This window comes from Toxotes jaculatrix, chromosome 4 (assembly GCF_017976425.1).
Source record: "Toxotes jaculatrix isolate fToxJac2 chromosome 4, fToxJac2.pri, whole genome shotgun sequence".
Lineage (NCBI taxonomy): Eukaryota > Metazoa > Chordata > Actinopteri > Toxotidae > Toxotes > Toxotes jaculatrix.
Genome location: NC_054397.1, coordinates 30,313,398 through 30,326,222, shown reverse-complemented (window position 1 = coordinate 30,326,222; position 12,825 = coordinate 30,313,398). Strand labels below are relative to the sequence as shown.

Genomic DNA, 12,825 nt, shown 5'->3' with positions numbered 1-12,825 from the left:
CCATTACTGTCAACATTACCCTCACTGTCTTCATTCCTTTACACCACATTGTCACATTATCCGTACACTGTATTATTTCAGACTCATGTGAAAGTACATTATACATGTTGTACGTTGTTCTTCAGGCAGAGTAAGGACAATACCTCCAAAACTGAGAGCAAGACAAAGCAAGAACATTTTATTTCTGTAGGATAATTTCTTTATATAATACACTGAGCCCTTTTTCTTCTCTAATTACACAGTGAGAATAAATCATGGATATTATGATATCAAGTGCTGAATGTTCTCCTATTTTTATTCTCTAATTACACAGAAAGAAAAGGGTTATCACCATTTTTTCCTAACTTCAGTTTTGTTTCCCAGTATTTTGCAGAACCCCATAGTGGCTCAGTATTTACAAAAAGAGTAATTTATTTTTTTCCTCTAAAATACCCAATGTTACTCTCTTGTTCTCCATAGTGTTTTTCTCTTACTCTTTACCTACATTTAAGTGAGAGGAACACGTAAGTATTGTATTGTTACCTGATTCATACAATCAAATTTCAATGTGAAATGTGGGCTGTATTACAAAGCATCACTGATTCACATTGTATTATACTGTCCAAAAAGTCTCAAGCAACCGCTCAGAAACACCCAGTGTTCTAGATGTGTATGTCTGTGAATGTTCTCATTCATCCAGGTCATAGTTCTCTCTTTGAAAATTGAATCGAAGGCAACTTCGATTCAATTTTCAAAGATAGATGTGTATGCGAATTATTTTTATTATCTGTTTCCATTCATATTGTATTTAACAGGCAGTTGTCCCCCGAAGATTTGGCCCAGGTTCCGGCTAACTCCACCTCCAACATCTTGAACCGTCTGATGGTCAGTTATGACCCAAGAATAAGGCCTAACTTTCAAGGTAATGGTACAAACTGTACAGGTAAGTGGTGACAAACATTTTCTCTTTTGAAAAACAGTGACCACACAAGACCTAGTAATATGTTTCTGTGTGCTCTGCCAGAATCAGACTGCATTTTCCATAAAAAGATGGGTTTGCAAAAGTCTAAGCACCTCATTATTATTATTGTTGCTAAGACAGAACTGAAAATAGTTCAACTGAACCTTGAAGTTGCACCAGTTCACATTTATTAAATAATTTAAAAAAAAATTCTTTTGGGTTGTCCAACACAAATACTGGAGGTGTCACCTCATATATGACCTAAAGGGCTCTCTCTCCCTCACACACACAGCGTATGTGAATGAGAGAGAGATACTACTTTATATACAGATTTATAGTTTAATTCTTAAAAATGTATGGTTTTATAGGCCCATCGTAGGCTGTCCAAAAATCTGCTCAGGTGGAGCAGTGGTCATCCTGCAATATCTGCACTGTCTAACATGAGTAAAATCTTAACCTAAAAAGTAAGTACTATAGTTCTCAGATAAACTTTGTGGAGTAAAAAGCAGTTCCCTCTGAAATATATGAGAAAAGACATATAAAGGGACATGTTGTACCTCAAGTACTACTTTCCACTACTGGTGTGTGTATTTCTATGCTGTTTGATGTCAGTTACTGCACTGTAAACCTGACCTCCGTTGGATTGTACCTCACTGAAATGTCACTTTGGACAAAATCATCTGCTAAATAAATAAATAAATAAATGTAAATATACAGTGACAGTGAGAGTGTTGAAAGACAAAAAGTGATAAGAATATTCTTCCCGCTGCTGAGGTTTAGCCCCAGCTGCTAGGATTCCTGACCTGTCATCATTGAGCAGGAGGAAGTAGTCTTTCATGCATTCAAACAGTGGTTTGACAAAGATGAAATTTCCTGGGGACAGGGACAGGTATAACAGTGTGTCATCAGTAAGAATTTCAATTAGGGATGCACCAATCTGGTATCTGTCCGATACCCTGTTCCGGTATTTTAAAGTGGATGATGGTGACAAGAGTAAAGCAGACTGCAAATTATGGTCTGCAAAGTTGTCAAGAGGAGGGACGAAAGCGAGTACTTTCAACACAAGCAATCTGATAAAACAGAAAGGTAAACAAAACAGAAAGATAAAACAAAAGACCAACACGACGCCGAGTTCAAAGAGTTTGCTAATAGCGGGAAACGGCAACAACCAACTTTGCAGCAAACTCTGGAGAAGAGGGAGAAGATGTCAAGAGACAACCCACGCACAGTGAAAATAACTGGCTCTTACCCAGCACATTGCTCTTGATGACCAGCCACCGTCAGTTGTTGATAATGTGGGATTTAAACGTCTTCTCAGCGTACTGGAGCCGAGGTATGAGATCCCTAGCCGACACCACATCACTGACACAGTGTTGCCAAAGCTACACGACTTTGTGAAGAGGCACATCCACAGCCTGTTGCAAGACATTTCAGCCCTCAGCTTCACCACTGATATTTGGACGAGCAGCGTCAGCCCGGTGTCCCTCATCAGTTTAACTGCACAGTGGATTGACGATGATTTTACTCTGCGAAGAGTCGTCCTGCATGCAAAACAATTTAGGGTTTCGCACACCAGCCAAGCCATCGCAGGTGTGTTTGATGGCATGCTTCAGACATGGGGGGTCCCTAAAAGTTCTGTTCATGTTGTGCTACGTGATAACGCATAAAACATGATCAAAGCCATGAGTGATGCTGGACTCCCGAGCCTGCCGTGTGTTGCACACACCCTCCAGCTGGCTGTTAATGAGGGGCTTTTAGCACAGAGGAGTGTGGCTGATGCTGTGGCAGTGTGATGGAAAATAGTTCATTCCGCCTTAGCCTACTCCTGCCTTGAAGATATTCAGGTGCAGCTCAACCAGCCAAAAAAAAGACTCCAACAGGACGTGCAGACCCGCTGGAACAGCACGTACTACATGCTGCAGTCTCTCCTTGAGCAGAAGAGGGCTCTGGGAATATATGGGTCTGAGCATGAGCTTCCCGACAATCTCACGGCTCACCAATGGTCACTTTTGGAGAAGGCTATTACTGTCCTGGCTCCGTTTGAGGAATTAACACGAAAAGTAAGCTCCTCTGATGCATTGGCATCTGATGTCATTCCTGCTGTGGCCATACTTTTAGGACTTCTAAACAAAGAAACAGACGATGATCATGGCATCAAAACAATGAAGGGGACCTTAGCTGCAGCTGTCAAGAGGAGATTCATTGACACAGAGAAAAACCCATTATACTGCATCCCAACTGTACTCTATCCAAGGTAACGTGTGTGTTAGTCTTTGTGTGCTTAGCAAAGAAGAGAATATCATAAAAACAAAAAAGTTTTTCATTATGACCAACCTAAAACACGTTATCATTTAACTTGTGAATAATCAGCTTACTTTAAGTTAATTGAAAGTAATGATGTAACTGATTCATTCTAACAGTGCCCGACTAGCTTGTCTGTAAACAGCTAATATATTATTTTCACTGTTTTAGGTATAAAGATAATTTTTTCTCAGACATCAACACTGCTACGGACGCCAAGGAAATGGTGAAGCTGGAGCTGCAGAGGGTATACAGAGGAGAGACAGAGGAAGATCTGGGAGAGCCACCTGCCAAAAAGCTTCTCAAGGCAGAAGCCAGATGCAGTTTGGACTGTGTGTTTGAAGAAATAGCAAATGAGCAGCAGTTGGTATCACAGAGCCATGCACCAGTGGGTGCTGCCATTCAGTTAGAGACCTACCTTGGAGAGACCACAACTGCTCGGGAAGACAACCCGTTTCAGTACTGGGGGGTTAATAAAGTGCGGTTCCCCACTTTGGCTCAGATGCCACAGAGATACCTCTCAGCACCATGCAGCAGTGTGGAAAGTGAAAGGCTTTTTAGCTCAGTGTCCCACATTGTAGATGAAAACCGAAGCAGACTAACAGCTGATAATGCAGAGAAGCTGCTTTTCATTAAAAAAAACTTGCCCCTTACTTTTTCAAAATAGACTTCTAAGTTCTCACTGACAGATGTTGCTGATTACATGATAATGCCTTAGTTGCTCTGCCAGTTTTATGTTGGTACAGTTATATTTCAGGGCTATATTTCAGTGAAATATGTGGCAAGGCTGTTTGTTAAAAAAAAAAGATGCAGTTAAATGCTAAAATGTCAATAACAGTACTTCTATTTGAGTAAAATGTGTGGCAATGCCATATATAATGGAATGTTCAAATGTCAGTCACAGCAATTTCTCACAGCCAGAGAATGAAACAATATCTGATGAAAATAAAACATGTTTATAATGGCATTAATAAGCACTCATATCGGTACTCGGTATTGGTATAAGTACTTATTGAAAAAATGTGGTATCAGTGCATCCTTAATTTCAATGATTAGTCAATTATCCATCAATTGCTGCTAATAATGTAATCAATTTCAATATACATTAACAGACAGGGCAGAACACAAGGACTTCCAGTGTAATTGCAGTGTACTACAGAAAACTGCATTTTGCTGTAGTACCTGCTGTAGTAGTGTAGCTCTAAAAAAAAAAAAGACAACTGTCTTTCTTTAATTAAGGATTAATTGACAATTGATTGTTAACAAAGGCTGACTATCAATAAAAGAAATTGTTCAGGATTTGCATATTTAGTCATCCGCGTAATGTTGGAGGCATAGCTTGGGTTTCCAAATTATGTGGCTAAGAGGCAGTAAGTACAGACTTACATAGCGACTTACATAGCAATGGACCAAGAATTGACCCCTGAGGGACTTACAGTATTTTTTAGAGATCAGGTTCCCAGGCGACACAGAAAATCATCGTGCCCTTAAATAGGATGCAAACAGGCTACCAATTACTTATGAACAACTTTCTTAATAACTAATTAATTTCTTAATTATTTTACATATGAATGGAACGTTTGAGATTCTTTAATAAAGGTTTGAGTATTGCACGTATAAGACTAGTTTCTGCATCCGTACACCAGAGTACACTGGAGTTCTCCAGGACCAGAGTGGCGTGAACTTTGTTATCAGAGGGTGTGGGAAAGGCTCTGTGTGTAGCCACCAATTTGTTGTGACCACAGCGACTTTTGTGTGCAGCCACTACAGTAAAAAGGAACCAACTGCACATGGTCCACACCAAGCAGATTTGAAAGTAGTATCATAAGAACATCTATCCATCTGTCTGTGATATCGGCAGCTATCTATGTGTATGTCAGCAACTCATGTGTATGTTGATGTTTCTTGTACTCATTGTTTTCCTTGGAGATTTTGGATCCTAATTTGGCAAATTTCTCTATAAAGGTTTCTGTAGATTTAGGCTGATGGTATACTATGAGGAATATACAAGTTAGTGCATTCCAGTGTCATAACAAAATATTCAAAAGAGGTTATCTCACCAAAGGAGTGTTGCTTCTAGCAGAGGGTGTCAGAAAATGTAGCTGCTGCTCCTCCTCCCCTGCCATTCTGTCAGATATAAAGACTTATCTGAATTATCTGGAGATGCGTCTGTCAGGGAGTATCAGTGAAAGACATGTCCAACTTAAAATCACAAAATTAGATCACTAATTAAAAATACCATACACGTTAAAACAACCACACACAATATACGTAAAAAACCCAATATCAAATTTGAATAAAAGTGAATGTTTCAATAAAACCATTATCAGCACAACTTATACACCATCGAAATCTACAGACAAAAATAGGCAGTCAGACTATGAAGGCAGCCAGTGAAGACCAGTCAGGATGGGAGAGGCAAGGAACACAAGGCGTTTCACATGAACCCATCAGCCACACTGGTGTGGTCACACAGCCTGAATGAACCACCCCTGGTGGCAGAAAAGAGAATGGCAGGTTGGACTTTAGTAGTGTAGGATAGCACGTTTGCCCCCAATGGAAAAGAGGGACACTACACTACATGTACACACTTTCAGTGCATTTGTGGAATTTCCTTGTGGAAAAGCTCATCAGCATCTGATCAGACAAAATATATGTAGAACAGAATAGTCTAAGTGTCTATTGCTGTAATTTTGTCTTCTGTGTGGATGTGTGTTGCAGGTATCCCAGTCGAGTCCAGGGTGAACATCTTCATTAACAGCTTTGGGTCCATCCAGGAGACCACTATGGTGACACATACACAAACCACAAACACACTTAATGTCATTTTTTTAAACATTTCTTTAGTTTCAAATTCTGAATTTCTGTCTACAGTGCAGCTGCTGCAAGATACCATTAAGGTATCATAAGGTGTTATAATACATAATGTGTTAATGAGCCTCTCTCTACACAGGACTACAGAGTAAATATATTTCTTCGTCAGAGATGGAATGACCCTCGCTTACGACTTCCTACTGACTTTAAGAGTGAAGCACTAACTGTTGACCCCAAGATGTTCCAGTGTTTGTGGAAACCAGACCTTTTCTTTGCTAATGAGAAAAACGCAAACTTCCATGATGTCACACAGGACAACATTCTGCTCTTCATCTTTAGGAATGGAGATGTCTTGATCAGTATGAGGTATTCACTCATTTTTTTCAGGTTTTTTTTTTTCATTTTTCATTTTTTTCAGCACCTTTTATTTTAAAAAACAATATCCAGGATTCATGACCTACTCCTTTCCATTATAAATATCAAACATTCCCAGCAACTGAGCTGCTGCTTTTGCAGTGATTTTGACAGTGACCGGTATTTGTCATAATTATTTTGATGAAAGTGCCTTCCACATCAATGTTGGCTTGTCGGTGGGTCCACCACTTTGGTCCAGAATGAAATATGTAACTACTGGATAGATTGCCATGACATTTGATACAGTTTGATATAAGATTTGTCCTGTTATCCAGGCTCTCCAGTACAGGAGTCCTGTTCAGCTTTCACATTAAAATGGTAAATATCAGCCTGCCTGACTTAATACCAGAATGGGATTCTAATCATATAAAACTTAGGTTGCAGCAAAGGAAACTCTTCCAGCTGCTAAAAGTCTTCTTCCCAAAGCCTTCCCAAACACATCTGGTGAATTCTTGAATCCTTGGGGGAGGCAAAGCCAACAATAGGCTCGCCCCTTGTGAGTGAAGGGTGTTTTTGGCTGGAAAGTAACAGCCAAGGGTAGGAACCAGTACCAGCTGGCCAAATAAATGCAGGTGTTGTACTGCGTGACTTGGAGGGTTTTCAGAGTGCCTTGTGGATTGATGAGGTTGGCTTTGTTAGCCACTGTTCTCTGATTCAGGACCTTAAAATTAATCACAGCCCTCCAGCCTCCTCCGCTGGCTGCAGACCTCTGGACTCCCTGTATAGGGCTGTTGGTGATTGGATTCATCGCTTCTCTGACCTTCCATTGTGCCAACAACTCTGAGATGATGCTGGCCATCTCTTCAGTGGTATCTGGATTAATGGGGTACAGGATAATGCCGATGGTAATGTGCGCAAACACTGGACCCAACTTTCCACAGCTGCTCTTGAAGTGTGCCACATATGCTTTGCTGAGGTTCTGCTTCAGCCTTTCCTTTCCTTGCAGTGACAAATCACTTTCTTGGATCTTTTGTTCTCTGTTACATCAACCTTTTGGAGGTTGATGTAACAGAGCTTGTTTGGACAGTATTGTAGTGCTGTTAATTTGTCTTTAATGTCTTTCACATAAGTCATTCAGAATGACTGAGTTTTGCTGTCCTAACAGCCACATTTTGTCATGCCATCGTCCATATGGCAGTCTTGTCTTTCTTCCATCAATCATTTCAACAGTTAGCATGCCTCTCTTAACAGTAAATGGACGAAGCTCTACTGATGAAGTAAAAAGTCTTCTTTGTGGATATTGAGGCTCTGTGCCTTGTGCAAAAGGCCTTCATGGTTGATAATTCTTGACAGAGCTCTGGCTCACCTTTTCTTTTTACAGTCTTAACTCCTTGTTGAAGCAGTCGAAGGCTACCACTTTTTTCTTGATGTCACTTTTAATATGAGTGGAGTAATGCATGCACCATCCCTTCTGACCCTTTGCTAGCCCACACAGTGGCCATAGCCCACAGCCAGGCTCTCAGCCTTTGAGCCTCGGCATCTTCATCCTCTCCTTCACCCATGGTAACAATTTGGACTTGGATCTGCTTCACCTTGCCGATCCACAGCTTCTTGGCATTGTCATTGTGAGCATATTAGCATGCTGACATTAGCGTACCTGTGAAAATTAGAGTCCTGTTCACAAACTTTACGGCCAAAAATGCACATTGGGCCAGCCAGAACGTAGCTCCTGCCGTGGGCCCGAGTTTTAAGGGTATAGCCAGGAAGGCAGTTAGAGTGAATTATTTGTTGTGTATTACTTTGATTCTTTTGAGAAGTGAGTTCTTTTTGGTATTATTCTTTCTTTTTTTGCTTACTTTTCTCTTTCTGGTTGCCCAATGTGAATTTTTACCTGGGAGTTTCTGAGCAAGATTCTCATTTTTAACAAATAAAATGGAATTGGGAACTGCTCCAGACTGCTGCAACTCATTGTTTTACACCGGGTATCTCGGCCACCCTCACAGTACCTATGTACATCCTCAGAGAGTTGCTTAGTGTGCTCAGCCGTAGATTGTTTGTCCTGCTCCCATATGGACCACACTGCAATGATGTTGAGAAGATTGGTTTAGAATCAGAAGCATTTAGATTGTGTCGTAAATTATTTAAATACGATACATAAAAATAAGAAGTAATATTTGCACCATATTTGATGATAATTTATCTTAGGGCCTTCTCAAGATGTAGACAGCTCTGGAGGTTCCCCTCAGGAAGACAATATAGAGAGAGATGATTTTACTCATAGTAAACAAGTGATAAATGTAAAAGCATTACCCTGAATTGGAGCTGTTCTTTTATCCTCTTTAACCACCTGTGTGTGTGTGTGTGTGTGTTTGTGTGTGTGTTCAGGCTGTCAGTGACGCTGTCTTGTCCCTTGGATCTTACACTCTTCCCAATGGACACACAGCTGTGTAAGATGCAGCTGGAGAGCTGTAAGTACACACAATGCATCATACTTAGCCAAACTAAAGCCCTTATTTTTATCACATGAATCACATTCCAATCAAATGTGAATAAATGTCAAACCACCAGGATCAAATACAATGGCAGAGGGAATATTTATTATTATAAATAATAGTTCAGAAACAAATGAACAACAACAAATAACAATAGTGCAATAAGTCAGTCTGAATGGCTAGTGCAACTATATACATATATATTCAGAGCGCTGAAAAATATGTGCAGATTGTAGTGCAAAAAAATGCATGAGATTAGGTAGCGGAAAAATCAAACATTCATCAGAGCAACAGGAAAAGAAACTGTCCATGTATCGGCTGGTTTTGGCGAACAGTGTTCTGTAACGCCTGCTGGAGGGGAGGACACAGTATGTGTTCAGGATGTGAGGGGCCTGCGGAAAAGTTTTCTGCACGGTTCCTGGCTCTGGACCGGTATAGGTCCTGGATGGAGGGCAGGTTAGCGCTTGGTACTGGCAGCCTTGGTACTGCGCTCTCCAGCACTTTGTGTGCTTTTGGAGCTTTCTGTGAAACATTGTCTGTACTCACTGTTCCTTGGAAACTCCAGAAAGTTGTTAGCAACCTTTTATTTATTTATTTATTAAATAATCTGTCTAAGGTGAGCAGTGCAATGGAGAACCCAGTACCAACATTCTGTCTGTGTGCATATGCAAAAGCCGGGTCCCTGGCCATGCTGTGGCAAGCACTTCTACTACAACAGCTTGTGTGGCAGCATCCGAAGCACGCTATCCAGAAATTCATAAACCCTATTAATTTTTCACTATAAATGTCTATATCATTACAGTTCTCAGATAACTTCCATACTTGGTGTGAAATGTCTGTTTCACACAGGCAGTGTCCTGACATCTGATCGCACCTGTATCACTTACCATAAGACTGAATCATCCAAAAGTGATTTGAGTGGTTGATAAGCCTAGAAAAGTGCTGTATAAGAGCAGTCCATTTACCATAAAGGGTAATGGTACTTACAATGTACAAATAATGTGTAATATCTTATGTGGTAAAGCTGTTAATGCTGAATATGAATTTTCATTTTGTTCTAGTTGGCTATACCACCAGTGATCTTGTGTTCATGTGGCAGTCTGACCCAGTTCAGATGGATGAGATTGCTCTCCCTCAGTTCGACATCAAACAAGAGGACATAAAATATGGAAACTGCACAAAGTACTACCAAGGAACAGGTAAGTAATGGTTAATTATATAATTCTAACTAAAGCATCAACGCTCCTATGAAAGTCGCTAATAACCAAGTCGCTACTACCACTACAAAACAGTACACATACTTCTTGAACTGTTATGCTATAGTTTAAAATAATACTTTTACTTGTTAATATACTAACTTCTCATTAATTAAATAATTTGTAGGCAATCATGTTGTGTTTAATGTAACACATTTCCCATACATAAATTTGATATTTGATAAATGTTAACCTTTGTTTTGTTGATATGTAGTGTGGTGTTAGGATAGCTATTGCATTAGGAAAATGTTACAGAGGCATTATGACTGAACTTTGAATGCAGTATTAAAATTATAGGCAAAACTGTCACTTTATGAATGTGACTCTGTGGCTCTTTGGGTAGTACAGGGGAGACAAGAGGCTTTCCTTTGCTGTACAGACCCCAAACATAGCTCAGTAGGAATAAAATACAGAGCAAGTAAGTCTATAAATATTTGGACAGAGACTGATGTATTGTTGGTTCTGGTCTTTTTATAGGCCTTACTGATGATAAGAAAAACAAAACACAATGTCTGCTTTAAATCTAAAACCTGCAAAAGAGCAAGCTTCTTTAGTTATTTGGCTGATTACCAAAACTTGTTAAGGTGAGTCCCTTTACATGATTCATTTTCAGATACAAATGACACCTTTCTTTAAAGGCACCAACAGAGAAATATTAATCTAATTATGATTTTAGATGAGGATATGTAAAAATACAGAGGAATCATCATCAAATCATGAAGCTCTTTAAATGTAATACATGATTGAACATGATTGAATGGTCATATAATAAAATAAAATCAGTACATGAAACAACCAAGAACAATCAAAAGAAATAAATTATGATTCTTGAACTATCAAAACATGTCATGTCACACGTGTGTGTTTGATTAATCTTAGACATTTAATGTAGAGTACAATTTATTTAAGTACAGAAGCAAATAATTAATTAGTCGTGAGGCTAAAGTAATCTGTATGCTGCAAGCTCTAGGTGTTTGCCCGACTGAGAATCCAAGTATCTCCTCTAAAGTATCTCTTAATCTTAAGTAACAAACTCGTTTCCCATTAGCGAGCTAATATGACATGATTAACTACAATATCCATTTTAATTTAAATTACAGATTCATATATATTTTTAAAACATTCTTCCTGACTTGCAACAATGAGACAAAAATAGCTTATTTTAAATGCTTGAAGCCACTTATACTTGCAGAATATGCGCAATGCAGATGTTCACACAAAAATGACACGTAGAAGACAAACTTCTGCTGCTGATGTCACAGGATTCCCTGTCAACTTTGGAGGTACCTCTTGCAGATCAAACAACACCTTGACTCTGCATTGTGTGGAGAATGATAAGTGGGAGGCTTGTTTTGTTTTTGTTTTTTTATCTTATTTCATGCCACAGTTTATTGTCTGAATAGGAATAGCATCTGTACTGGTCAGTCATAGTGCTGTGCAGCTCACACACAGCAAACCAAGTTGTTTTAGCACACTATCTAGCTGGCTTAGAGAGAGCATCATGCAATCATTTAAACATTAAAGCACTTACAAAGTACAAATGGAAGGTCAGATCTCTGTGAATCGATGAGTAAACTGTAACCTCCCTCATTAGACAAGAAAAAAAACAAAACAAATTAAAAGCCATATTTTCTATATTGTTTTCCACCAGTTTAGATCTGGCAAATTAAATCAGCTCTACGCACCCTCTTTCTCTGTGGTTTAATGGCATCTGAATGGACAATTAATTACTTGATTACACGTGCATTCATTCACATTTTCTTTTGACAATCTCCACAACATTTTGATGACAACCTTGCTAGCATTTACACTCACTGACCACTTCATTAAAAACACCACACTGATATTGCATAATTCCATCCCTTCATGGATCCAAGCAGGTGTTTGGAAACCTTCCTTTGAGATTCTGCTCTATGTTGATTTAACAGCTGCACATCCAAGCTGCCAATCTCCTGTTTTACCACACCCCATTGGTGTTCTACTGGATTCAGGCCTGGAGACTGGGGAGGCTACTGAAGTTAAGTGAAGGGACTGTCGTGTTAGCTTTGTGACATGGAGCATTATTCTGCTCGAAGTAGCCATTAGAAGATGGTGAACTGTGGCCATGAAGGGATGAACATGGTCAGCAACAATACTCAGACAGACTGTGACATTCAGACCATGACTGATTGGTATTAAGGCCCAAAGTGAATCAAGAAAACATTCCCCACACCATCACACCACGACCACCAGCCTGGACTGTTGAGGCAGGTTGGGTCCATGGATTCATGCTGTTGAGTTCAAATTCTGATCCTACCATCTGCAGCCTCAGCAGCAATCCAGATCCAATAGACCATTCTATGTTTTTCTAGTCTTCAGCAGCTCGTTTTTGGTGAGTTTGTGTCCACTGCAGCCTCAGCTCTCTGGCATTGGCTGACAGGACTGGAACCTGATGTAGCTTCTGCTGCTGTTGTCCATCCTCCTAAAGGTTGGACATGTTGTTCATTCTGAGAAGCTTCTCTGTTCACCACAGTTGTAAAGAGTGGTTCAGAGTTAGCTTAGCCTTTCTGTCACCTCCAACCAGTCTTACCTTTGACCTCTCTCATAAACAAGGTGTATCCCTCGTCTGAACTGCTGCTCAGGTTTTTGTTTTTAGCTCCATTCTGAAAGTGTGAATCCAGCCCATCTG

The 12,825-nt window shown here is 39.8% G+C and overlaps 1 protein-coding gene across 1 annotated transcript in view; it reads left to right on the top strand.

Moving 5' to 3' along the window:
- The window catches only part of LOC121180854 (glycine receptor subunit beta-like), a 45,631-nt gene that overhangs the window by 25,672 nt on the left and 7,134 nt on the right, over positions 1-12,825 (top strand). Inside the window, exons 4-8 of the mRNA XM_041036522.1 lie at positions 795-901; positions 5,963-6,030; positions 6,195-6,421; positions 8,795-8,877; positions 9,963-10,100. Coding sequence (XP_040892456.1) covers positions 795-901; positions 5,963-6,030; positions 6,195-6,421; positions 8,795-8,877; positions 9,963-10,100 — 623 coding nt within the window. The remainder of the gene's footprint in view (positions 1-794; positions 902-5,962; positions 6,031-6,194; positions 6,422-8,794; positions 8,878-9,962; positions 10,101-12,825) is intronic.